This window comes from Ischnura elegans, chromosome 8, assembly GCF_921293095.1.
Source record: "Ischnura elegans chromosome 8, ioIscEleg1.1, whole genome shotgun sequence".
NCBI classification, from domain to species: domain Eukaryota; kingdom Metazoa; phylum Arthropoda; class Insecta; order Odonata; family Coenagrionidae; genus Ischnura; species Ischnura elegans.
In genome coordinates, this window is record NC_060253.1 from 114,280,607 (window position 1) to 114,307,910 (window position 27,304).

Here is a 27,304-nt window from a genome sequence, read left to right on the forward strand (position 1 = left end):
GGGTTACCGTAGGCTTTTATCAAATCGCCAGTATTTCTCGGATGGCCACCAAATTTAGGATGTATCACTCATTTCATCTTGTAAACAACCCTAGAAATGTACCTAATAGTCCACCGATTGTAGGATTATATATATAAAGGAAGGTGGCTATTCATGAGAATAAATACTGATTACGATTAAACCATGGGTAAAATAAGTATAAGAGTATACGAGAAATATGTGGCTTTTGGTAATGTAAATTAATTATTTGCTGCTGTGATGCCCATAAGTGAATGGTGTACCGTGCGATGACGTCAGAGGCGTTTCAGGTCACGTGACTTCAAGCGATATTTGAGCATTTTTAATTAGCATTTATTGACGTTTGTGGAGTACTAGGAGAGTTTTGGCTTATACATTTGGACTCGTGAGAAAATTTTCTATTCAATGAGACAATAGCTAGCATGATGAACAAATTTCATGCATGTTCCCCATTGTTGGTTTTCTCCCAATTCTCAATGCAACCTCCACTTGGGGTTTCCAACCAAACACCTTCCATCCCCTCCCCTTCAAGTAGTATACATATATGCTTGCTTAAAATTCAATTTTTTGTACTTGAAAATGACCTCTATGGATCAAAACATGTCGTACCAAGGAAATAAATCAGTGGAAGTCAACGACGTCTTCTTTTCATTTACCAATCAATATTCTTTTGATACGTCAAAATTTTACACAGGGCAAATCGTTGGCTAGACAACTAATCCACAGTGCTCGCCCACTACCTGCACACCATCATCATCATCAGCACCACGGTCAAAACTAGCAGCCAAGCCACTGCACATGAACACAAACATGCCTCAACACACTTCTGGCCGGTTTCTTCAACAGTCGACAACAAGGCTACCACATACATAGCAGATGATATGGGCTCTGAATGCGGAGAGACAAGGCTCTCTGGTACATCCAATTGATTTGGACTTTGCAAACACCTCAAATGAGAAGGCTCTCCACCACGAGAAATCAATCGCAAAAGTACAATGAATGTGCAAAAAATCCACAGGGAAAAAATATCATTCGCATTTATGCGGATTCCCCAATTTCCGTTCGAGTGCTTCAGCCAGTTAAGCTACCGCTGCATCATTCCTCCCGGTGGATATCCTGGTCAAGGCGAATGATCTTTTCCCTGTGTATTTTTTGCACAATTTTGCATTGCGGTTGACTCCCGTAAAAGTTATGACCGTGGTTAGTCCCGCTATACTTAAAACTACGATGAATGTTTTGGGTGAGAATTCTTGCATGATAGGGACAGTTTAAAAACTTACTGACTGCTTCAATTTTATACCAACTTCTTCAGTTTTTTCCTGACATTTCATAGACTTTTTACAGGCCTCAAAAGTTTACTGGCATTTCCTGGTTTTATGATGCCTACGAACCCTGCAGGGTATGATATGGGTAGACAAGTGGCTTTTAGATATTCATCCATTATAATTTAATACATATATGTTTTAAACTAATGAAAATAAAAACTTTCATTGACAAACCACCTTAACTGTCTTATCAATTTTTCAAAAAACTACAGGGAGGGGCGAACCCCTTGACCTTTAGTGGCGACGCCTGTATCCCAATTCAGGCTCCACATACTTAATGTGCGTCTGCAGCCAGATCATGTGCCTACACAAGAAATATGTCTTATATTTGGTAAGAAAAGAGCTTTCAAATGCAACCAAGGCAATGTCACTCATTTTGGTATGGATATATGTATGTATTTGATCTATGCAGATTTGTGAATGACCTGTATGCAAACATTTTGTAACTTACCTATGTAAAACACAATAAAAACGTGAGACATTATACGGGTAAAATACGTCGGAGACTAATATGGTGGATAGCAACCCAAGCCCACGCAACTTCTTGTCTGGGCCACCAAAGCCAGTGGCAGACAGTCAATTAAATGACAGCAAATATTGCCATCAGTAAATATACATATGTAATTAATTTAGATCTCAAGTCTAAAGAAGGTGACCAATATCCCAACAAATGACCATGTGATGTGGTGAATGATTTCTTCCATTACACATAATACTTTTCCCGATCATCAAAAAGCATAGCTCCAATGATCCCTAGACTTATGCATGATACTTGGAAACTTTATGCATGATACATACGATCAAATGTGATGCAGGCTTAGTATGAAATTTGATCAGATTTTGTTAACAGATGAACTTAAAACCACCTCTTAGTTATTGGTGGTTTGACCTCTACAAAAAGCTCCGGTTAAGAAAAAAAACAAATGAGTTGAAGCAGCTGACGGCCCAACAATTTCTGATTGAATTTAACTGATTACATAGATGGATTTATGCCAGTCTCCCTGCTCTTCTTTCTTAGTATCCTCATCAGCAATAGTAACTGATAGGTGTACTAAGGTTTATATTAATTTATTTTATTAATTAATATGAAAATGATCTTCACACCTTGGAGATGAGAAACTATAAAATCAATTTTAGACAGTTAAAGGATTAGTGATGAGTGGCTTGTAATAATTTCTAAAGGAAACACCATCCAGAATATTCCAAAGCCATACAATTGGATATACATATGCATATTGACATGCAATAGGGGCGAGATTGTTAGCCCTAACAGCTGTTCCATCCATGCCTTCAGGCAGAGGAGACGAAGAAGAGGCCACTCTTAGAACATGACAAGCCAAGGGGTACACCTGATTTTTTTCTCAACAGAGTTAGATGAAGTTGATTGCTAGAAGAAATGAACAAAAATTGGTTGCCAAGGGATACAAGTGAGTCTCCGTTCTGTGCAGACATCGAGTGGAAAATCAAATGCACTACTGAAAAACTGATTGATCTCATTTGCTTTCTATAACTAATTTCTGTACCTAACTCTGTGCAAAAAAACAAATCACTTGTACCCTTTGGTTTCCAACCCACTCAACTAATGCGGGGAAAGTACAACATAACTCCCCATACAAAAAAATCTGTGCTGTGACTGCACTAAATCTGCACTGTAACTGGACTAAACTCTGTGTTTAGCTCAGTCACAGTACACTTTTCTGTAATAGACTGTACTATGGCAGCTAGAATTTGAGAAGAACTGTAGTGTAACAATGCTGGATCACTGTGCTAGAGCTCAGACTGCACTGTGACTGGGCTAGGTAACATGACTGGAGCAGTACTAAAGCTCAAACTGGACTGTGACAGGGCTAAAAAACATGACTGGAAGTGTACTGAGGCTAAAAGTGGACTGTGACTGGGCTGGGTAACATGACTGGAACTGTACTATGGCTCAAACTGCACTGTGACAGGGCTGGACTTACACTAGTCATTGACGGGAGAAAGTATTTCCCACGGTCTTAGAATATGAGAGAACGTAATGTGAACGGGCATGGCCAACTTTAAACATGGTATTAAAGTTGGCCATGGAACGGGGCATAAGAGGGTCCGCTCAAGAGAGTCTCAAACACAATAGCTTCGTTCCCTCCCCGCAGTCGTAGGCCCTCTGCGTCTCAAGAATACAGTTCAGCAGTAGAAGGTGATTTCGATAGAGCCATGCAGAGTAAAAACCAAGAGAAAATGGCAAAAAATAGGAATGCGGGTAGAAAAATCAAGAATTTATCAAGAAAAACCATAAACCTAGAAGAGAAATTGATATAGGTCAATTGCTTTGAAAATGGAGAACGTCAAAGCGATATCGCACGTAGGTTTAAACGCACGATGCCTTATTCTGAATAAAGACGAAGTTAAAACATCAGTGACCTCAGCCGCACCAACTTCAACCAAGCGGTCTACACATACAGTAAGTTCACAGTGAATCAGTACAAAAAGACGAGAGTGGTAATCGCTCCGAGACATTTAGTGAAAGCTCCGGTTGGTTCCAGAATTTAAACGGCAAGCAGGTATTTTCAGTGCGGCGATATCAGGTGAATCTGCAAGTGTTGATAGTGCAGTCACCACAACATTTTCTGATGAACTCCAAGCCGTGATCGAAAGTGGTTCCTTTCCCCCTTAACTAGTTTTTAGTGTTGACGAGACGATATTCTTTTGGAAAAGAATGCATTCTCGTTCATTCATTTTCAGGGAAGGAAAACCTGGGTCAGGTTTCAAGGCATTTAAAGACTGTTTCACATAGCTACTAATGACTCGGAGGACTTCAAATTAAAATGATTTATCATTCATAAACTCTGCTAGCTATGAAATGGCATTCAAAGTAGCATTTGCCTGTCATTTCGATGAGCGACAAAAGGGCCTGGGTGACACAATAGTTGTTTTTAGACTGGTTTGAAAAATTGTCAACTGCCGGCAATGCATTACGAACCCCTGAGATAGCAGATGTTAGCCCACCCACACGACAGGAGGGAATTTCAAAAGCACGTAAGAATTTTTTTTAACGTGAATAAAAGTCTTCAAATGCGTGCATACTATCTTTAAAGATGTTTTAAACCATAAAAATTCATATAAATAATGTTTTCTAAGGCTATTTATGGGAATATATATGTTTTAGAGGAAATTCAATACCCAAGACCTATGCTACCAGGAACGCATCCCTATCTTCCCAATGTTAAAACGCTCTCGTATAACGCAAATTCGTATAGCGCAAAGACCCCAAGGAATGCATCCCTTGCGCTATACGACACATGGGTGTATACAAATACAACACGTATACATATAAGGAAATAACCACCTGGTGAAAGAGAAATAATTACAAAAATAAAACCTTCATTCATGAGGACATATGTACGTATTTGTTGACAGAGAAATGACCGAAATAAATAAAAGCAATGTTTTAAGAGGAATTGCGGACTTGATTTCTTTCAACATGGAAACAATGTTAGACTTAGAACTAATTTTCTCCCGTTGAGCACTTGGTGACAACATCTTCCTCCTGGCATGATAACGTGGAAACAAATTTACCCAAAAGAGAATTCAATAAACAATCTGCTTTTCCAAATTTTTTTCACCAGAATTTTTTAATGAAATCACTGTAATGAAGGAGTATTGCCTTTGGCAAAGGTTGAGGGAACCAAAATTACAGCTACAAAGGTTATTAAAAGGTATTGGCATCAAAACAAAAAGTGATGCAACTCTCAGGTTGAATTTTCCACTGAATTAAATTTTACGATTTTCAACATTATATCAAGTACCCTACAATAAGTATAGTTTGCTGCATGCTCCAGTAATAGTTAGAAATTATAATTGCCAGGCACGTTACTTCGGCACTTGCAGTCGCATTCATGTTCCTGCTTCATTATTTACTTGTTCACATGTACCCAATTTTATGGTCCACTATTCGCAAATTGCAATTGAGGATTCAATGTAGCCAACCGTCAAGATGTGTTTGATTTTTCAAATTTCATGTAATTATTTTAGTGAAAATGATCTGATGAAAATTAGTATTCTTCTATATGTATTAAAGAAAATGATAAGGTAATTTTCAAGTACTTTATTTCTACTAATGACCTCATCCTTTTATCGATAGCATGTATATGAGCTAAGCTATGAACTAAGGCTAAATGATGATAAAACCCAAGTGATATTGTTTTCTGCTGGGCACAGCCCAAAGGACAATGATCTACTGCAATGTAAAAATAATTATCTTAATGATATGGAATGTGTAAAGTTTCTAGGAATTTATGTGGATAGAAATATGAAGTGGGATGCACATATAGAGCACCTATGTAAAAAACTGAATACAGTGTTTTATCTTATATCTGTATTAAAGCATAGTGTAAGCCAGTATGTTCTGAAAACCCTCTACTATGGATTATTCTACTCAAGAATTTCATATGGAATTATAATATGGGGATCTTCGCCCCAACTTCATGATGTGTTTGTTATACAAAAGAAATTTGTGAGAAGTATGTGCAAACTAAAGTGTCGAGCTCATTGTCGCCCTTTTTTTAAAAGCCTTAAATTACTCACTGTACCTTGCGTATATATATATCAGAGTGTCATATATGTAAAAAGGTATAAAGGTTGTTTTACTATGAATAATAGGATACATTCCTATGAAACCAGGAGATGCAATGACGTTCATGTCAAACAATCGAACCTAGCTCTGGTATCTAGAGGGCCTGAGCTCATGTGTACAAAATTGTATAATAACCTACCTGTATATATTAAAAGTATAGAAAATATTGATGTTTTTAAAAAGAGTGTCTTAGCTTACTTAATAGAGAAGTGTTTTTATAGTATAAAAGAATATCTTCAATCTGAAATGTAACATTTTCTTATGTGAATTTGTTAATTTTGACGTGCCCTATATACTTGTTTTATGATTGTATCATGACATATAGTATCCTTTGGGCAAATAAATATTATTATTATTATTATTATAATATTGAAACTTTGCCAAATGTAATAAAAAATAATTTGAAAAATATCACAAAAAATTTTTCTGTAGATATATTGAACTTTATTTTCTACTTAAACTTTACTTAAGCACGTACAATTAAGTAAATGCCTCACTATATATTTTTTATACTTCACGGCTGGCAATCCTACATGTGAGTAATTAATGGGTATAGAAAGGGTAAAGACAAAAAGGGTAATACTGCCCAAAATTACTCAAATAATTTCCATCTAAATTATCTTTTGTGCTGACTGGGATAAAATAGTAATTACACTCCAGTACGCACTGGATATATTCTGGGAGATATAAAAAATATTATTTTCTTTTCAGCTGAGTCGGAGGCAGCACCATCACATGGACTTGCTTGTCAGTGTCGGCCAGTGCACACCCACGGCGTACACATTGATTTCATATTGATATTGTGTTCATAGTACATTTTAAAATTTTCTTTGAGTTTAGACAATAGGAGGATTTATTACAGATTTTTCCAAAATGTTAAGTATGTACAGAGTGAAATAATGCTATTTCACTGAAGTTTGGAGATGGACAACACAGGAGGCTATTGAATCGCTTCTTGCACTCATTCATTCTCTGCGCTTCCGCCCGCTACCCCGCTGCTGCTCTGCTGCAGTTTACTGTGAACCATGTCTCTAAATTGGCTGAGGATCCTGTTTTCCCGCTTCTGCCTCTCTTCCTTGCTGAACATTGCCAATGCTCTCTTCTCATCCGCCGAATAAATCTGGTTTTCTTTGCGTATACGCACAGCTTCCATACGACGATGTCTGAAAATGAATGAAAGAACATTTTAAAAAATGCCTAAAATTGAGATTCATCAATTGAGATTCATGTTCACACACACTCGAAAATTGCAATTCATTGAAATTCGGGATGGACGGATCCAGGATTTTTTTCCGGATCCAGATCACAACCTTGATTTCAGGTGTCAGATCTTTGGATATTTTCGGATCTAAATGTTTCTTTCAATTGCCTGCTATAAAATGAAGTAATTATACAAGTTTCTTCAGGGTACATGCAATGAAATGAATGCTATTTTGATTGTAATGGACATTTTAACATTTTCAAATTTTCCTCACACGCATTTTCCCCACCAATTCACTCACTGAATTTTGCCACTTTCCCATCCTATACTGGCTTGCGTTTCAGTGGCAGATGCTTCCGCAGTGGTGAGGTGGATTTTGCACTTCCTCACAATGGTTTCACAATAGATAGATAGTTTGAGTTCTCCCTATCCAAATAGAAATGTTTCCACCCCATGGAAGACATTTTTATAAGTATAGTTTATCATGAAATTAAATTGCAACTGCGCAACCTTCGACACAATTAAGAGGGATATATGTAGACGTCAACTGTGGTGAACTTTAACAGAACGAGACGACCACTCAGTGAGGGATTGGGCAGCAGATGCGTGAACGTGAAGGAAAAGTAGAGGAGAAGGAACACACACACTCCCTCCATCTTTCAAGAAACAAGGCTACGCACGAGGGAGCCAAGGGGACAACACATCCGATCTTGGTATTCTGTGACATCGTAGGCTTCAAGGCGAAACCAAGTGAGCTATGTGATACAAGCAGTTAGAGTTTCCAGTTTGTCTCGTCTTTCGTGAGTGTGCACATGCAATGCTAGCTTCTTTGACAATAGTGCTTTTTGGACAGTTTTGAGTATTGGTGAAACCCTGTTGTAACAAGGAAGTTTTGTGTCAATGAATTAGATATTAAAAACATGAACACCGTGTTTGGTCTCATTCTTTTTTGAATCTCATGCATGTCATCCACTTGCCAAAAGCTATCGTTAGAGACCTTTGGGTCCCACACCTGACTCACATATATCAGTTGCCTCTAGAAATGGGGAGTATTCGGAGTAGGTAGACTAAAGAAGTCAGTCGGTGGACGGAGGAGGAATGAGTAACGTTTCCATTGTTCTCATGTAACTTGATATTTTCCTTCCTTGGAGAGAGAACAAAAGACATCAAGAGGCATGGGCCGAGGGTGGGGGTATGTATCAGTTTTGTGAGATCTGCGATGAAGATTGCCAAGTTTCATCAAAATCTGAGTCGGTGGGTGTGAGGCCTGGATGAACTGACATGGAATGACCCACTTGAGTATAAAAGGGGTGTGAGTGCCATGCACAAAGGCCAAGAGTAGCTGAGAAGCAAGTGATCAATCGAACTGTTGCGGTGGATAGAAAGTCTGCTGGTCCAGGTTCTAGTACTGGCAGTGACAGAGATTTTTCTGATGCCTATTCAAGTGCAATGTGGAGGGCACTTTCAAGTGCAGCACTCTGCCCGTCAGATGGGACGTTAAGCTGCGGTCCCCTTGGTGCCATTCTTTAAGAACAGGCTTATGCAACGTTGGGTTTCTCTCCATCTTTCCTTACGCTGCAAATGACCTTTTCTGCAGGTCTCCTCCTCCAAATAACATACCATGCTGAGAAGTAGTGACCTTTGTTAGGCATAGCCTTATCACATCATCACCTCGGGGTAAAAGGAGTTGCACTATTTCATCACTGAGGACTGATGAAAAAACAGAAAAATACGTGCCTCTATATTTTTCAAACTATCACTATCCACAATAAACAATAGTTGGTGAACGAGCCCATTTCATTAACAATATAAATGATATAATTAACCTTTAAACACTTGGCATGCCAATGTGTAGGATAAACTTTAATTGATCACCTTCCACTCCATGAGCTGAGAGTCAGGATTTTTGTAGACCAGCAGACTCATGTCAATTCAATAGAATAATGATGCTGTTGATTTTTTTAGCATTTTTCGTCCAAACAATTATGCGTGCGGATAGGCAACTAACATTGTCAAATACTCCACAAATAATGAATTATTCACTATGTTTGATTGGAAATTTGGATGCAATTGGTATCACTTGCTATGCCAAAATCTATGTTCGGTTATTGATGATATTTTTAAAATTTTCATTATAAAGTACATGCTCAAATGATTTAGGTTTGAATTATTCACACTCGTCTTATTACAGTAGAAGCCCTGTTTAATTTTGGGGGAAATGATTGGCTGCACTCCGTGCACTGCACAAGGGTTCTCCGCCCCTCCTTTTTGGCTGTCATGGGATAACTCTCGCCACCCGGACTGTAGTCTGAGGGTTTTCTGGAGAGCGATTGCGATGATATAAATATTTCATTGAATGTACAAAATCTGCAGTTCCTCCGAAAAAAATAATCCTGGGAAGTATACATACCTACGATAAAAGCCCCACATGGGAACGGATTAGCAAGGACGAACGTGCTGCGTCGCAAAATTCGGAGCGGAATATAATTTTTGACATAGGAGTCTGTACATAGGGGCTTTTAATTATTGCCAAGAGATTCATAGGATCTGGTGAAGGAAATAGCACTTTTTGATTGTGCTCGCATAGTACCTTGGCGGTAACCCTCATCAAAGTTAAACCATTTGTATAAACAAATTTAAGGGATTGCATGGCACATTTTTGCTGATATAATGTGAAGCTTTGAATCATACAGAATTTTGGAGAGTATGAAGAAGAGATAATGAAGATTCACCATGATTAGTAAGCGAAACTTTGCTTTCACAAATTTCTTTACAGTTGTTTACTCAGTTGTGCTGAGTCCTCGCTCGCTAGCTTATGGTTGATTGCTATTTTACCATCTTGGTAGTAACTGTGATTTTCCTACATGGCAATAGCTGACGATTTCTTGATCAAACTACATTCTTATGAAGAAATGGAATATCGAAATATACATAGCCAGATAGCATGCAACAACAGGTAACATTGCTCAGCTTTCCATAAGTCAAAAGTCAATCTAACTATGACAATGTTGCACTTTCAATTTCCATACATAACACATTTAATAATTAAAATTAATGGTAACTAGGTGTGGCAATACCTTAGTAACACAACATCAATAAATATGTACAAAGTTAAGAGGTATGTCAAAATTTTTTGTGCATTCTATTCTGTTCTTATATACAGTGCAACCTCGATATAACGACACCCCACGGTGCACTAATAAACACTCGCTATAGCGAATTGTCGCTTTACCGGAGGTGGAGCAAATAATAGCCAATATATCTGTTGCGGACAGATATACAAGAACAGGAGTGGTGCGGCGACAGATAAACATCTATCCGATAAACGTAAGCATAAATCCAGACGAAAGGCGATGTTTTTTTGCATCACTAAATTTCTTTACTCAAACAACGACTAACTATTCAAACAATTTATAAGCGCGGCACTGAATAAAAATCATGCAAAGCATTGTTTCGTCAATCATTATGCCAATGCACAACTGACGAAGCCATTTTTCTATGCACTTAATTAGTTCATTTACGTGATCATTCTATTATTTTGGTATTTTCCACTGAAAATTCAAAAATTTACTGATAAAACAGTATCGTGGTTATTTAATGCCTCAAATGTTTCTATTGGTGTATGTTTATTGTTTCTGTTCGTTAAGCGGCAGTGAAGTGAAATAACGCATTACATTTGTTTCTACAGGCGAAAACGGTGGAAGGTTGAATAACGTTCCTGCCTTGGAAGACATTTTCTATCAGATAATGTAATATCTTCATCATCTACGGTAAAAAGTTTGCTAAGCTTGAAAAATGATGTGATTAAAATTGCCGTTGTTGAAAAAAAGTTTCTTTTTGAGTGTTACGCTCGCGACATATTTGAAATAATGCACCGAGTTTACCACGGCACTGCAAACGAGAGTTAGTTGTTCTGTGAGTTCTTCCAGCGGCCACCAGGGAATGCTCGGCTACCCATGTGACAAAAGAGAGCACCAGTACGACTCCGACCACTGACGCGAATAGTTCACCCTTGTAAATCCGCAACGGAGAATAAATACGTCCATCCGGACAATTCACGCTGAGTATCATTGCTTCGTACATCCTACATCATCGCTAAGGCACACTACCTACCTTTAGAGGCATCATTGCAAGAAATACCTCATACTGCAAGGGTTTTGTCGGGGAGTTGTATGTAAAAAAGTTCCGTTTCGTCTATGTTGTATGACGCGGGGAATGCTTCTAAAGATAATTATGATCAGAGTCCTTTCTTCCACGACTTCGGGTTTACACCGCAGGCATCAACAGCAATTATGAGGGGAGATAACGCTTTGGTGCTTCGCATTAGTATAATCAACCTTCCGCACTCTTAAAATTCGCAATCTATGCCTGAAATACTCCGCTTTAGGCTTAGGCGTAGCCCCTTTCTCAGAAGTTCCCGCGGATTTGAGTGGGCAAAACCACCCGAACAAAGCTCCTTATAACTCTTCATCATCTGTATTCCTTGGGCGCTTTTGTTTTTTTTAATTTTGCAGAGCGAATAGGAAGATAAATTAATTTTGACACTCTCATATTACAGTGGAACTTGTTTAGTACGTTTCTGAAGGGACCACAAAAAATGAACGTACTAACCAGGAAAACGTGCTAACGAGGAAAGTAAAAAATAGCTGTCAGGGTAATTGCAATCTGTGGAAAAGTCGTCATAATTACAATTACTATCGGTAGTTCTCATAGGATTGCCTTCCTGAACTCTTTTCACCCTTAAAATAAAGAAAATGGGCACTAATTTGAAAAACAATACCATGTGAATAAAAATCACAATGTTTCATAGATTTTACGAAGACAATTACATGAAAACGGCGTCTTTCTCCCGTGATTTATCCTATATGTATTTACAGAAAGAGGACAAGTAAAGCTAAGTCATTTATTTTTTGTCACAGCATACTCGGAGAATATAACAACAACCCTGAGTATGTCAACGGGTTGTTTTTAAACATCATAAAAATTGGACAAAATTATATTAACTTTAAATAACGGCAACAGCCGTACACATTCGCTTCTGGAATAAAGCCATATCGATTGTTATATCGATCGATATATCGAATAATAACACGCAAGATTATTAGATTACGACGTAATTACAAGAAGATTTTATACAGTTGAAATTTACTTTAAAAATTTGTTTAATGCCGTCTGCTTTCGTGCCGAGATCGAGTATTTTTAAGCTAAGCTTCGCGTGGAGATCCAGAACATCGTCTGCTCCCGCAGCAGTAGTCAAATACGCACGTACTCGGTAGCATTGACGTCGTGCAGTACTGCTTTAGATAAAGTGGGAATTGGATAAGACTCATTTCCTCATCATGATAACTCGTGCAATAGCAACAATTGCCCACTCGTGAAATTTGTGCGCAGTGGGCACTCCAGAGGCAACAGAGGGTGAGGAGCTCAGGGCGGGGAAAATTGGGGCTTCTCATTGGCTGCAGTTTTGCATAGTCAGACATTCCTGATAAAATCATCACGTCATAAGAATTGAGAAATGCATTTGCATTAATCACGGTCGAAGAAAGATATGTAGAATGAATGCAAGAATGTCAATGGCTAATAATAACAAATTATATCATGAATTACGACCCTTAAGAAGATACTGGAGAACGAATTGCGGGTTGCGTCACGGCTAGCAATTGAGCGTAATAACCAGGAAAGCGCAATTTTTTCAAACGTACTAACCAAATACTTTTGCCTGTATTTTGTTCCGATGGTACCGGGACCGAGAGAAATCGTCGTACTAAGGAGGAAAACGTACTAAGGAGGAACGTACTAACCAAGTTCCACTGTACTCCTTTATTTTTATTTTCTCGCTTAGACGTGTTTGGTGTTTTTTTGGCCATGGTGTCTGCCATCAAATGCTTTCTATTCATTCAACTCATGGACGCGCGGGTATGCTGCCGACTGCTTTCTGCCGCCCGAGGAACAAAGGAAGATGAAGCATTCGCAAATGCTAATGCCACAATATTTTCACCAAAATTAACTACTTATTTATCGAACGACAGTTTACCACATAAATTTGAGACTGAGCACTCCATTAACTTCATTTCTAACAGATCCCTAGCAATTACAGAGGTTAAGGAGTCTTGATGAAAGTCTTCCGGTGGTGAAACCCTCGCTATGGCGAGAGCCAACCCCAAAAGGGTCTCGTAAAAACGAATTTTTTAACATTCTTATTATAGGGTCAATTGACGGTGCATCGGCTATGTCTCGTTATGGCGGAGGTGTCGCTATAGCCCGTACTCGCTTTAACGAGGTTCCACTGTATATATATATATATATATATACAGTGGAACACACACATATATATATATATATGTGTGTGTATATATGTATACTTTAAATTATATTACTGCATAAAAAACGCGATCGTAACATTTTTATGTAAAAATATAGCATATCGTTGTCATCTTTGTATTTTAAATTGTTCATGTTTTCTCTTTCATAGCCCTGAGGTTGATTTTAAATAAATCAAGACGTTGGCTATAACTTGTTTTACATTGACCTAAAACTCCAAGTAATATTATTAAATGTATTAAACAAGGTCAAGAATAGAAGAGGAAAAAAAAAATAATACATAACACTGGAAAAGATGGAGGGGGTTTCACTACTACATATGTAAGTTGCCATGCTTAAGATGTAGCCTGTTATATTATAATAATGACAAAGCCAGCCAAAGAGGATGAGGGCGGAACTAACTCCCTCTCCCACTGTCATATCTTCCTCCCATTCCCCTCCCACTGATAACAGGGCCTAACAGAGGAAGAACGTAAAATGAACTCGTACGAGCACACTCAAAGCCATAAATCACATAAATGCTTGGACATAACTGGCTTTAGGTCTTGTAGATCTGACACACATCTTACATTTTTAGTTTAATGAGCAGATAATGCAAATCACAATAATTAAGGCTTGCTCAGCGGTGCATCACCCTCAAGAAATATCTGTCGTAATACTGAACGAACACTGTGGAAGGAACTTTTTGAACTCGTTAAATCCGATTTATTTTACATGTAAAACATAGTCCGTTAGGTACAAAGACAATCACTTGCTAAAATTCGATTCTCGTAAAATGCCAGACTCGCAAAACCAGGCTTCCGCTGAATATAGGCGACTAAAATTAACCTGAATGTTCTTAAGCTGATTTTTTCGATTTATTTCAGTTAGGAGGCAATTAAGTTGTCATACTCCATCTACTACATCAATATCCTTAAACTGATGGATGTTCAAGTTCATGGTGTTTGGATTTGCAAAAAAGCAATGTATTTTATCCCTGTCCAATAATGTGCTTTTATCATAGGTTATTACTGTATAAGTGTGTGTAAGAGCCGAACACATGTAAGAGACGCAACCCTATTTTGAGTTGGATGGATTATTTCATGATTTGCGTATATTTCAGTACTTGGAATGTTGGAATGATCTTCACAGATGAATGCCACTGTTTTGTTTGACATATCTTTTGGATTTCTGCAAATGGCTCTTAGCTAAAAGCTTCTCCTGCCGTTTGTTGGCATACTAATGAATGGTTTATTAGGCACCTTGGTTGAGGTATTTCTTTAGCCAAATGTAAACCAATACTTAAACCTCGAGCTCATCTTATTGGTTAATTACAATGCTAAGAAGTTGGGTCAATTCATGAAGCAGGCACTGCAAAATTGCACACGTATGTGTGGACTTTCGACAGTAATCAAAATTTCCTATTTCAATGCTAAAATTTTACACAGCATTCTTTCAGCTAAATTTACAAAATATGTATGGTGCTCGGAGTAATGTAGATATTCACTTGTAGTCTTAACCTTATGATGCTTACTAGGAATGGTCGGATCAGATACATCTCATCCAAATATCCACGGATAAATATATATATCCCTTCACCTTTTACTCCGGATCCAAATTCATCAAAGAAATTGAATCTGAATCCGAAATTTTAAATCAATGCTTTCGTGAATGCAACGTCCCATAAGAGGGAATAGAAAGAGTTCCGACCCTCTCTTCGCATACGCCGTTGTTCTACGATGCTTGTCCTACTCACGATCAAATTTGTTTAAAAGCTCTTGCAGGAGTATTGCAATAGAACTGCAGCCGTGGAAAATTTTAAGGCAAAACACGACGGGCAAACACAAAACATGACACGACATAGCATGAACCTTCCCAAGAGATTGAACAACAATCAGGGGAATCTCAGTGCTGTAGGATGATAACCATGTCATAGATTTCACGGAACCACACTCGGCCCTCCATCAGCCAATGCCTCTGCCTTTTTTTTCCTTTCCAAGACGCCACAACTTGCCTCAAAGGAAAATATCAAGTTAAACGGGAACAATGGAAATGTGTTTCATCCCTATCCCGTCTCATCAACTGACCTTTTTCGGTCTACCAGGTTCAATTCTCCCAGTTCCTGGAGGCAAAATGCTAGTTGAGTCACCTACTGAGCTCGAAGATATCTCGATAGCTTTCAGCAACTGTATGATTCTATGACACGCACGAGGTTCAAAAAAGAATGAGACCTAACGCGACGCATATCTGACAGCATTTAATTTTTTTTTGCTCTAATTTATTGACACAAAGATTTGTAGTTACAACAAGGCTACTCATCATCATCATCATCATTGGTCAACAATCCTAGGATTGGTTTGACGCAGCTCTCCACTTTATTCTCCTTTCAGCTAATCTTTTCACACCTACGTATTTCTTCTCTTTCACATCTCTCTTCACTTGTTCCATATATTTTGTTCGAGGTCTTCCTTTTCCATTCTTACCTTCCACTTGTCCTTCGACGATTGTCTTCATCAGGCCATCATGTCTCAGGATGTGGCCTATAAGGTTGTTCCGTCTTCTTATTAAGGTTTTCATGAGGCTTCTCTTCTCTCCTACTCTTCTTGGGACTTCTTTGTTACTAACTCTGTCGATCCATTTGATTTTCATCATTCTTCTGTAGCACCACATTTCAATGGCCTCTATCCTTGCTTTCTCCGCTACGGTCATTGTCCATGCCTCACTTCCGTATAGGAGCATACTCCAGATGTAGGATCTTATAAATTGTTTCTTTACTTCCATACTTAAGTTTCCTGCTGTAAGCAGGTCTCTCTTTTGGTGGAATGCTCTCTTCGCCTGGGCTATTCTGCTGATAATTTCTTTCTTACTTCTCCCGTCACTAGTTATCTTGCTTCCCAAATAACAGAATTCATCAACCTCTTATCAGTTTTTGCTTCCCTATTTTAATGTTAGTCTTGACTTCTTCTCTTCTGCTGCATACTAAGATCTTGGTTTTCTTTGTGCTTATTTTCAGTTGATATCTACCCATTACCCTACCCATATTAACTAGAATATTTTTCAAATCCGTCTCTGTTTCTGCTATAACGGCTATGTCATCGGCAAATCTTAGCATGCTAATTTTTTCTCCATGAATATTCACTCCCAATGCATTTTCTTTGATTTCATTAATGGCTTTCTCAATGTAAACGTTGAAAATTAAGGGTGACAATGTACAGCCTTGTCGCACTCCTTTCCTAATTCTTGCTTCTTCACAGCTGGGCCCTGATTTTATCACCGCTACTTGGTTTTTGTATAAACTGTGGATGATTCTTCTGTCATTATAAAGAACCCCGATTTCCTTTAGGATTCCGAGCATTGTGCTCCAATCCACGTTGTCAAATGCTTTCTCTAAGTCCACAAACGCAATGAACGTTGGCTTGTTCTTTTCCATTCTCTTCTCTATGAGCAGTCTTAGGGCCAATATTGCTTCTCTTGTGCCTTTGTGTTTTCTGAATCCAAATTGGTCCTCATCCAAGTACTCTTCTGCTTTTCGTTCTATTCTTCTATAGATGATCCTTGTCAGTATCTTCGACGCATGTGTAGTCAGGCTAATGGTCCTAAAATCTTCGCAGTTCTCCGCTCTTTTCTTCTTAGGGATAGGGATTATAATGTTCCTCTCAAAGTCCTCTGGTATCTCACCTGTCGAATACATTTCACTAATGATTTTGTATAGCTGGTTCAACGTCTTCTCTCCTGAATTTTTAATTAGTTCTGCAGGAATGTCATCAATGTCAGACGCTTTATTTATCCTGAGGTCTCTTACAGCCGCATCAAATTCCGATCTTAAAATTGGGGCTCCCATGTCATCGGCATCCACTTCCCTCTCGTTTTCGATAGCATTCGTTCTGAGGCTGCTTCCGTTGTACAAATCTTCCAGATATTCCTTCCATCTCTTCCCTTTTTCTTCGTTTTCAATCATTAGTTCTCCGTTTTTGTCCCTAAGGGTATTACATCTTACGCCCCTTTCCTTAAAGTGGTTCCTCACTATCCTATAGGCGGCCTCTACTTTTCCGTGCTTGAGATTGTTTTGCACGTCTTCACAAATACTTTTCATCCACATTTCTCTAGCCTTCCGCGCTTTACGACATATTTCATTCCTTATTCTCTTGTAACGATTCTGTCCTTCCTCTGTTTTGGCAGCCTTGTATTTTCTTCTTTCTTCAATGAGATCTAATACTTCCTGCGTGATCCATGGTTTTTTCATAACGACTCTTCTTTTACCAAGAACTTCCTCAGCTGCTGCCTGCAGCCCACTTCTAATGGTTTTCCAGCTCTCTTCCATTGGTTTGTTGGTCGTATCCTCTCCTATTTTATTTTCTACAGCCTCTTTAAAAGCCAGTTGATGCTGAACCTCCCTCAATTTTTCAACCTGCCATATGTTTTTCACGGCTTTCTTCAACTTTTTAAATTTAAGGTGGCATTTCATCATAACTAAATTATGGTCACTATCGACATCTGCCCCTGGATAACTTTTGCAGTCCTTCACCTGGTTCCTGAATCTTTGTTTCACTAGAATGTAGTCGATTTGGAATCTTCTAAGGTCTCCTGGCATCTTCCACGTGTATCTTCTTCGCAGGGGATTTTTGAATAAAGTGTTGGTAACCACTAGTCTGTGCTCCATGCAGAATTCAAGTAGCCTTTCTCCTCTTTCATTTCGGTTACCTAACCCATATTTCCCAGTTATTATTCAATCTTGACCTTCGCCGACGACGGCGTTCCAGTCACCTAAAATGATAAGATTTTCTTCCCCTCTTACCTACTTGATAACTTCCGCTATATCTTGGTACACATCTTCTACCTCTTCATCTTCATAATCTGACGTAGGCATGTAAACCTGTATCACTACAGTAGCTACGGGTTTAGTATCTATTTTCACCATTACTATCCTTTCATTAAACTGCAAACAAGGCTACTAATATTCAAAATAGTCCAAACAGCACAATTTAGGGAGAAACAAACATAGCATGAGCGCATTCAAACAATCCAAGACGGACTGGAAACTTCAGGCAACTCAAACTGCATACATCACATTCCTGCGTCTTCGCCCCTTCGCTTTGAAGGCAACAATATCACATGCAAGATCAGATGTGTTCTTCCCTTTCTCCTTCACCCTCAGCCTCGTTGCTTGAAAGACGGAGGTAGCGCGCTCCTACCCTTCTACCTCTCCTTCAGCACTCTTCACTTATAAGCATTTCCGATTTCTTCTATCCGCCATTTAGTCCAACAATGTACGCAATCGTTTGAATTTTTTCAACAGCAGGTTTTGACACCAATATTATTTTCAATCGCAATAATCCTCATAGTCTGAAGATGATTTCTGAAAAATCAGGCCCTTAGCGTAATGGAATTTACTCGGCAAGACAGATGTTGACTATTCACCGGGTATGTCCTTCAACACTGCACGTTTCTCTACATTTGATAAGTGATTACTATATGCAGTATAAATGCCGCAGAATGCCCACTCGTAGCAGTAAATATAGCATGTCCTCCAGAGCGAAAAATCATGTGCGATCTTTTCCATGTGCACCTCTGAGGTACCGACCTAATGCCGCAATGCTTACAAGTGAGAAAAGCAAACAGGAGCATTTTAAAAATTCGTCACTTAGGGAGAAACTCCCCAGTCAGCCACTTGTTTTTGACCTAGGGTTTCAGATGACTGACTCACGCTGAAAACCAAGGCCACTCAGTTCCTCTTGGGCTTGCGACTAGTGAAGGGGAGGGGGAAGATAAGAAGTTTGTGTAAGAGACGCTCCCACATTTTCGGCTGCAATTTCTGGGAAAAAATGCCTCCATTTCATCGTCTTCGAAGGTTTTTCGTCTTCCTTCACGTGAACAGTTTTCAACATTGAAATCATATTCATCTTTGAATAACAAAAACAATCATGGCATGTTGTTTAACTTAGAGCAGCATCTCCAAAAACCTTTTGGAACTCTCACTGCGCTTCAACCGCTTTTTTCTTTGAATGAAAGAAGAAAATCAACACCTCCTGCAAATAACGGTTACTTGGCACAAATTTAAGACATTTTCAATCAACAATAAGGATATGTCGCCAATACAAATTCACCATTCACTATTGTCCTTTATTTACAGTTTAAGCTGTTTGTTTACCAACTGTCTAAGCTTGGTTCATGGCATTTCTGATAAGTCAAAATCAACCTGCAACCACTGCTACAGCCATCTATTGACAAACAGCAGGAACTTAGTCGCACACTAAATATATGCATACAAAACTATAAAAAATCATTGACTAACTGTGGCACAACAAGAGATGATAGCCATGATTTCACTGGATGATTTGAGGAACATATTATATCCATAAAGAACAACACGTGGAATACTCTATGCCCCTTCCCCGTCACTGTGACCATAACTGATCCAAAACAAAGGAGGAAATTCAGCTCTGAAGTGGTGTTCAGCAAAGAAAAAGAAGCATCGATCCTTACGAAATCTTCACATGGGTTAATCCAAATATTATCACTCCTTCAGTAATATCATCTACTGAATGACAAAAAAAGAAACTTGGAAACTCCACACTTTGGTAAGGCATCGCATTACTTTATGTTTCTGCATCAAAAACACAAGCACTCCACCAGGAGACAGCTTGGGATTTATATTGATAAATGTAATAAATTTTGTCTGATACCATGGATGAGACATAGCGTGACCAATGCCAATACAATGAGGCTTTTTCCACATTTACATGTGACGGCCCTGGAGGCCAGTGGCGTAACTATGGGGGGGGGGGGGATGAGGGGATAGATCCCCCCCCCCAAAAGCCTCAGAAAAATAAAAAAATAATGTAAAACTATTGTCTAGTTTTGACAGCATCTGCTTAAAGTTTAATTTGAAGCGCCAAAATGAGGTAAGTTGTATTTCCAGGCATGTCGTTTTTCAAAAATTTTCCTGGAACCCCTGTTGTCTTAGGGGGAGGTCGCCACGCCATCCCACCCCCCAAAGCGCATACCTAGTTACGCCACCGCTGGAGACTGCATTGGAAGCTTGTCTAGAGAGGTCATAGCTGAATTCCAATCCACCTTGGGGTATGCTAAGTGTACTTAAATTTTCCTAATTTCTACAAGTCATGTTTTTTTACTTTGGGTAAACTTCATGACCAAAACAAGATGTAGTGTGCCTGGTATACCTGAAGGCACACGAAGGAGCTTTAATAGAGAATCTTAATAAAGAAACATGGCAGACATGGGCCAAATCTGAGAACATATAATTCATTCTTAAGATATTATTTCATCAATCCAAGTTACACTAATAGGCTAAAATGGTTTTTAATCATCATCCCCTAATGTTTAAAATCCTTCAACAGAAAAATTATCTCCTTATTTTTGACTCCTGCATTAACCATGAACTTCCAAAATTTTTTACTAGAGACATGATGTTTTGGTTGAATTTAATACATTTGCTTGTGCTCATATACAGCTGATTATTGAAAATAGTATTACAAAATTTAAGTGGAGATAGTCTCTGTATTTGACTTCATTAATAACATATGCAACGTAACATACTGCATCGTAAGTAAAGCTCCTCCTTGACACATTTCATCCTCCATTCCACTGCCGAATTAATTCAACCTTTCTTCAGACGCAATGATCCTCTAAACAATGCTTAAATAAACTGAGACACTCGGCTATACACAGATCACCATTGTAATCCATAAATTTTGTGGCATGGCATACAGTAAGTGGTTTACGTATACATATTGGAATTCGGCTGAAGTGGCAGAATGAAGAGTGAGTCAAAGGTAAACCCACTGCATTGAGACGAATATAAAATGGTTACATGTACAGGAAGAGACGCACCTGCTTCCACTCATGACGTATCCCACACATTCAAACGATGCTATCTGATCAGAGGTGAGGCCAATTTCACCCCTCCTGGGGATTCGCTTGCCCTCCGCAACATACGCAGCCATGGCTGCACCTTCTCCCGGCAGAAGAGCTTTGCCATACTCTCTTGGAGTCAAGGACACTTGCGTCTTTTGCACGGGTCCCACAACGTCCTCTTCATCCTCCTCACTCTCATCTGTATCCCCTTGTTCAGAGCTTTTGGCTCGCCACCCATCAGGCAAACGCACGTCATCTCCAGACTCCACACTTGCTTGAGCAGCAGGTACAACTACAATTGAAGAATACAAAAGATTACAATTGGGACATATTTGAAGCATACATGATGATAACCACGACATGAATCCATAAAACGAATTGTCAAACTCATGTGGTCATCGGTGCCTGTTGATGCCCAAACGTCTGTTGTAAGAGATTAGACAATAGCTTATCTACTTTTTTTTTGTTTCCTCATCCTGGGATAGCATTTATTGCAAAATATATTCTGGATGGATTGGTGTACCTACTTTCTGAGTGACTGATCAGTTTGCAGAAACCTTTATTTTATACCACTGATATTGCTGCAAATATTCACAGAAGGATATGCAAATATCCTTCACCAAATACTTTGGATCCAAATTCACTGAAGGCATCGGACCTGGATCCAAAATTTTTTATTCACACTTCAGTGAATGCAGCGTCCCTTAAGAGGGAATGGAAAGAGTTCCGATCCTCTCTTCGCATGCGCCGTTGCACTGCAATGGCTGTCTGTCCTACCCAAGAACCATTTTGTTTTAACCCTTTCAGTACTTCACCTTTTTAACCGGTCTTTTGTGGGTACTCCTATAGTGCCATGGGTATTTTGTTAACTTTGTACGCCATAATTCAAAACTTAATTATATGCTTATTTATAGCATATAATTAAGTTTTTGCATAGTTCCTTTTGTATTTGGTAGAAAATTTTTTCTTATAAATCAAAGTTAAAAAATATTTGCCGTTTTTTTCCAGAAATGCTATTGTTGTAGTTTATTTTTAATTTGACGAGATTGAATAATTTAATTTTTCACTTTTGACCCAAAAAACTAAACATAAAATCCTCTTTGCACAAACAAAACAATAATAAATATGAAATATAATTTTTCTATAAAATAGTCACATACTTGCAAATAAAATTGCACAAATTTTCAGCAAATATTTATTATTTTTGTAATGTCAGTTGCATAAAATTCAGAGGAGATAAAGAAAATGATAAGATGAATAATTTCTGAGCCATGAGACTAAAACATGTGAAAACTTTATGAAACAGGTATCTGACTAATAACGACAAACATATGAGCCTATTAATGCAAAAAATATTAAAATTACACTATTAGTTATTAAACGTACGTAGGTATGTAGGTTCATATTCAAAGAAAAATGGCGAAATTTCAAACTTACTTCAAAATCAAATGAATGAATGCAATATTATTCACAAATATGATGATAAACACAGTCCATGAAGGCCTTTTCCACATTTGACACAAACTGTTCTAGATCGATGGAGAGGGCTGCCATCTTTCCTACTGCATTAAACACAATTTTTTTCCCTCCACCCTGGCAATTCCCTCATCCCGTATATTCCTGTCGACACTGTACAGGCAGTTGACAGATTCGGATTATTCTTTCTGAATAACCATTCACCCTCAATGCTGACATAAACTGCAATCTTGAAATTTCCTTTCCAGGATTGCTTTATTTATAGATAAAATATGCATTTAGTAACATTCTAGAAACTACATTGAAAACTACTTTCTTCCAGCATTTCAATGATCTTCTCTCATCTAAATACATAATCATATAGCATATCCGAAGTACATATCAATACCACCCATGTACTTCTACAGAGGTCCACCACATCCTTCTATACGAGGCTAGGAGGGGGGGGGGAGGAAGGTAACTAGGTTGGACGGATTGGTCAACACAGGAGACGGAGGGGGAGAGAACTTGGTCATACGGTTTGAAAGAAGTTAGGGGGAGGAGGCTCCCTTAGGGAGGACATGGCAGGTGGAGGGGGGATGGTTCAGGAAGTTACGCTTCAAACAATCAATGATACCCTTTCATAAAATAGTTCCCAGCATTCAATAAATTGTTCACTACTACTTTTATTTGATTTATTTGCCATATTCTTTGTTTTTTGCCCCTTTATAACAATAAAATGCCACACAAATATTCACCACAGAATCGCATGGCATTCAGAATTTTATTCCCCATTTATGGTGGTGCTTGCTGGGAGTTATTTTGAGTGCCTACTAATGACTCATCTATACTTAGGTACTGATGAGGGGTAAAATACATAGTTAGCATGATCAACTATGGGATGGAATTTAGCACAGGGATCTTACAGCTTATGACCAGGTGGAAAAAGTTTTGTATTGTCTAACAAAATTCACTAACTCTTGGTTAATTCACTAACTCTTGGTATTGTCTGTCAAATGGAAAAATTTCAAAATCAGTTGGAACCTAATCCTGGAAAACATCTTTCCAAACCAAGGGATGGAACGAGAATTAGTGGAACAGAAGGAAAAAATGGATGTTCTTCTCGTGATACCATCCCATTCCCATATATGTACACCTCAATAAAAGCCCTCATTTCCTCCACTGTGACTGGACGCCATTTCTGCATTCTCGAATTTGGTGAGAGTCCATTATGTGAAGCCAAAAACTGTTTAGCATACCTGTTGGTCTCCTTCATAAGCTTCATGTGACGGTAAAGAAGAGGTTGAAGTACACAATTGGAGGAGAGTTTGGTGGGGGTAGACGTTTGGGCCCAGGAGTTTCCAAGAATTCAAAATTTGGAGCCTGGGGTAAATCACAATTGTCCTGAACTTCAACAAATTCAGGAGAACGATTACAGCTTCCAATTCAACTTCCAAGTTCATCAGAACTGTGGCTATCATCACATAGAAATACAAAGCAGGGAATATTAGATGAAAGTCAATTGATTTTAGGCGACCAAACAATATGACTTATGGAGTACAACACCAAGAAGCTGTTTTGTAAGACCCAAAAAAGGGGCTCGGAAATTTCCATCCCTCATATGGTAATACAAATTTACAAATATGTTGATCATTGCAATTAACAATTCAAATTAAGATGCAATGTCGTAAAAAAGAAACCATTCTGGAAACCAATTATGAAAATTATAATATATTAATTGAATGAAAAAACATTGTTTTAACAGGCTTCATAATACACGACGATATATCACCATTGGCACTTGTGGTGCATTCTGCAAACGACGATATATCATTGTGTATTGTGCACTCATAGGGTAAAAAGCATTACGCTCGCAGTAATTTTCCACTCCGTCATCCTTACGTCACATCCCCCCCACCCTTCCATCAAAAGTTAACCTTCCCCCTCCCACCTCCAACCATTAACTTCCCCCTTTCTCCCCACGCCTTACGTTCCATCTCAACTTCCCCTCTCCTCATCCACCGGCCTCCCCACAGGCCCCCCACCACCACCTACATATTCCAGCACTGTCTATAGTTTCTGCATCACTCAACTTTATGTTGAAGTGAAGCTCAAATCCTCAGTCGCGTTGAGAGGGGAATCTTGGATTCCGAAACCGGTACGCTTCTCCCGTCCAGGCGGCATTTCCATCGATCGAGTTAGAGCAATTCTCCCGGAGTATAGCCCACGGAGAAAGTGTTGGTTGAATGTGTGTGAGTGATTGTGCATATGATTACTCAATGGAAGCAGACTTAGCGAGGCCCCAAATCCTCGAAAAGGTTCCGAGTGATTGTGAAGGGTTTTTCCAGTGGAGAGGCTGTTGGGGTTGGTCACTGCTGAGAATCTTCCCGTTCCAGCATAACAACACAGTGTTTTGTTTGTACCTGCGACGAGGTCCCCACGTCACGGCCATTGCAGTTGTTCCCTCTCCCAGTTGCTCTACAGAGAGGGTTGAGCACTGGGAGTACACGGTTGACTTTCTTTTTCTGGGAGGAGGTTTGTATTGCATGCAAGAATTTGAGGGGATGGTGATTCTGAAATGCATGAACTGCCTGAGGAAACACTGGCAGTATCATCAGAACCATTTGAAGCATGTGAAAATATGGGATTAGAATAGGAAGTGAAATAGCAGATTCAGTAACATTAACATTTTCCATTGTGAATTTAATCTGCCACCTTTAATGTATGAACAATGTGCTCCCTGGTTTTTGTTTTGTCTGTCTGCAGCACCAGAGTGATTTTCTTTGTACTTTTTTGTTGTCGGTCATTAACGGTGCGAATAAAACCTGTGAGAGAACAATGTGGGTTTTACATCTATTGATATGTATTCCTACCATCCATCCTGTCTTCCATAAATTACATAACTCAACAGGTTATGGGTCCAGGACGTAAGGATGTTGTTAAGGATGTTGAGTAGAAAAATGGAATATTTAGAGACACGGGTATTTGAGAGTTATTTAAATTTGTTAGAGATTGAGTTTTAGCTCCTGTGATTGTAAATCATATTCAGTACCAAAATGTAGAGAAATAGTTCAGAATTAGCCACTATGGTGTAAAAACTGAAGGACAAATATGATTATGCAAACTGGAAGTTCAGCACGCAGCTGGTTTGAATTGGGGAAAAGCTGTGGACCTACGCAGTCACGCTGCTGGGCACGGATGCTGATGCCTCAAGAAGAATTAGAGAGAGTGCACCGCAGCAAGTCGCCGAAGCAGAGGGAGGCAAAGCCAAAGCAGGTGACAGAAAGTTTGACAAAAAGGCATAGGAGGTTAGGGCATGTGTTGAGTGAACCTGCCTTGAAATTGACTGAAGGGCATAGAGCTTGAGTATAGTGATTCAAAACTAAACAACCAAGTTGTCCCTTGTTTGCTTGGATTATCACAGATTCCCATTTCCCTCTGGTCAAGCTATTCGTGCCGACAAAGTTTCAGGCCACATAGATCTTTGTGGTCCAAAGAGTAATGTCTTGATTGCTGGTGATACATTTATGTACGTGCTAGTAGATGATTATTCCAGGAGAATATTTTGCTATTTTTTTAAATTTAAATAAATAAATTTTGTGGAATAGTACTGTGTTTTTGTTTCACCATGAATATGGAAACATTTGATAAATTCTGTGAGTAGAAAGCTTGAGCAGAAAATAGAACCGACTCTAAGATAAAGATTGTAAGGTTAGACAATGGCCCTGAGTTAATTAATTCATGGTTTGATTCCTTCTTAAAACTGCATGGATTTGAGCATTAATCCATCACTCCATACACACCTGAACAGAAAGAGTGGTGTGGCTGAACTATGTATTTAAATATGTAAAATGGCTCAATGTATGTTATTTGATTCAGGTCCACAGAAGGGTATTGGGTGGAGGCTTGCAACACAGCAGCTTACATTAAAAATCGTGTGCCACACACAGCTCTGCAAGGTAAGATGCCACAGGAATTATGGGTTTGGAAGTTGTCATCTTAGAAAAATTTACGGATTTTTGGGTATCCCACATATGATCATGTTCCTGATTGGAAGGTGTAAATGGGATGCCAAGACTAAAAGACAGTAAAAAAAAGTACAGATTAATTGATACAGCAAATCCCTCCAAAGTAATCAAAGATAGAAATGTTGTCTTCTTAGAAAATTTTGAAAAACCAAGTCTTGAGGATAATGTTGCATATGGTAAGGATGGGAATGATAGGGTATACCATTTTTTACTCTTGGCCCTGAGGGATAAATATATCCCAACTCAGGATAGTGTGTGCAATCAGGGTTCCCACTCTACCTGAATAATGAAATTCACGGCTTTTTCCAGGTTTTCACAGTTATTTTTCAGGTTTTCACGGTTTTTTTCAGGTTTTCACGGTCTCAAATTTGCTAAATTCACAGTCCGTTAATAAGCCAACAATAAGAAAATCACTGGCCGTATATCAACAGAAAATTAACGTACGCGACAAACGCCGTGAATGTTAACGCCGCAATGAAAAGAGATATCT

The 27,304-nt window shown here is 38.8% G+C and overlaps 1 protein-coding gene across 1 annotated transcript in view; it reads right to left on the reverse strand.

Moving 5' to 3' along the window:
* Positions 1–6,376: 6,376 nt before the first annotated feature.
* Positions 6,377–27,304, reverse strand: part of LOC124163583 (NKAP family protein CG6066-like) — a 47,309-nt gene continuing 26,381 nt past the window's right edge. Inside the window, exons 4-5 of the mRNA XM_046540576.1 lie at positions 21,308–21,623; positions 6,377–7,118 (exon numbers count right to left, since the gene is read on the reverse strand). Of these exons, the coding sequence (XP_046396532.1) occupies positions 6,917–7,118; positions 21,308–21,623 (518 nt within the window). The 3' untranslated portion in view covers positions 6,377–6,916. The remainder of the gene's footprint in view (positions 7,119–21,307; positions 21,624–27,304) is intronic.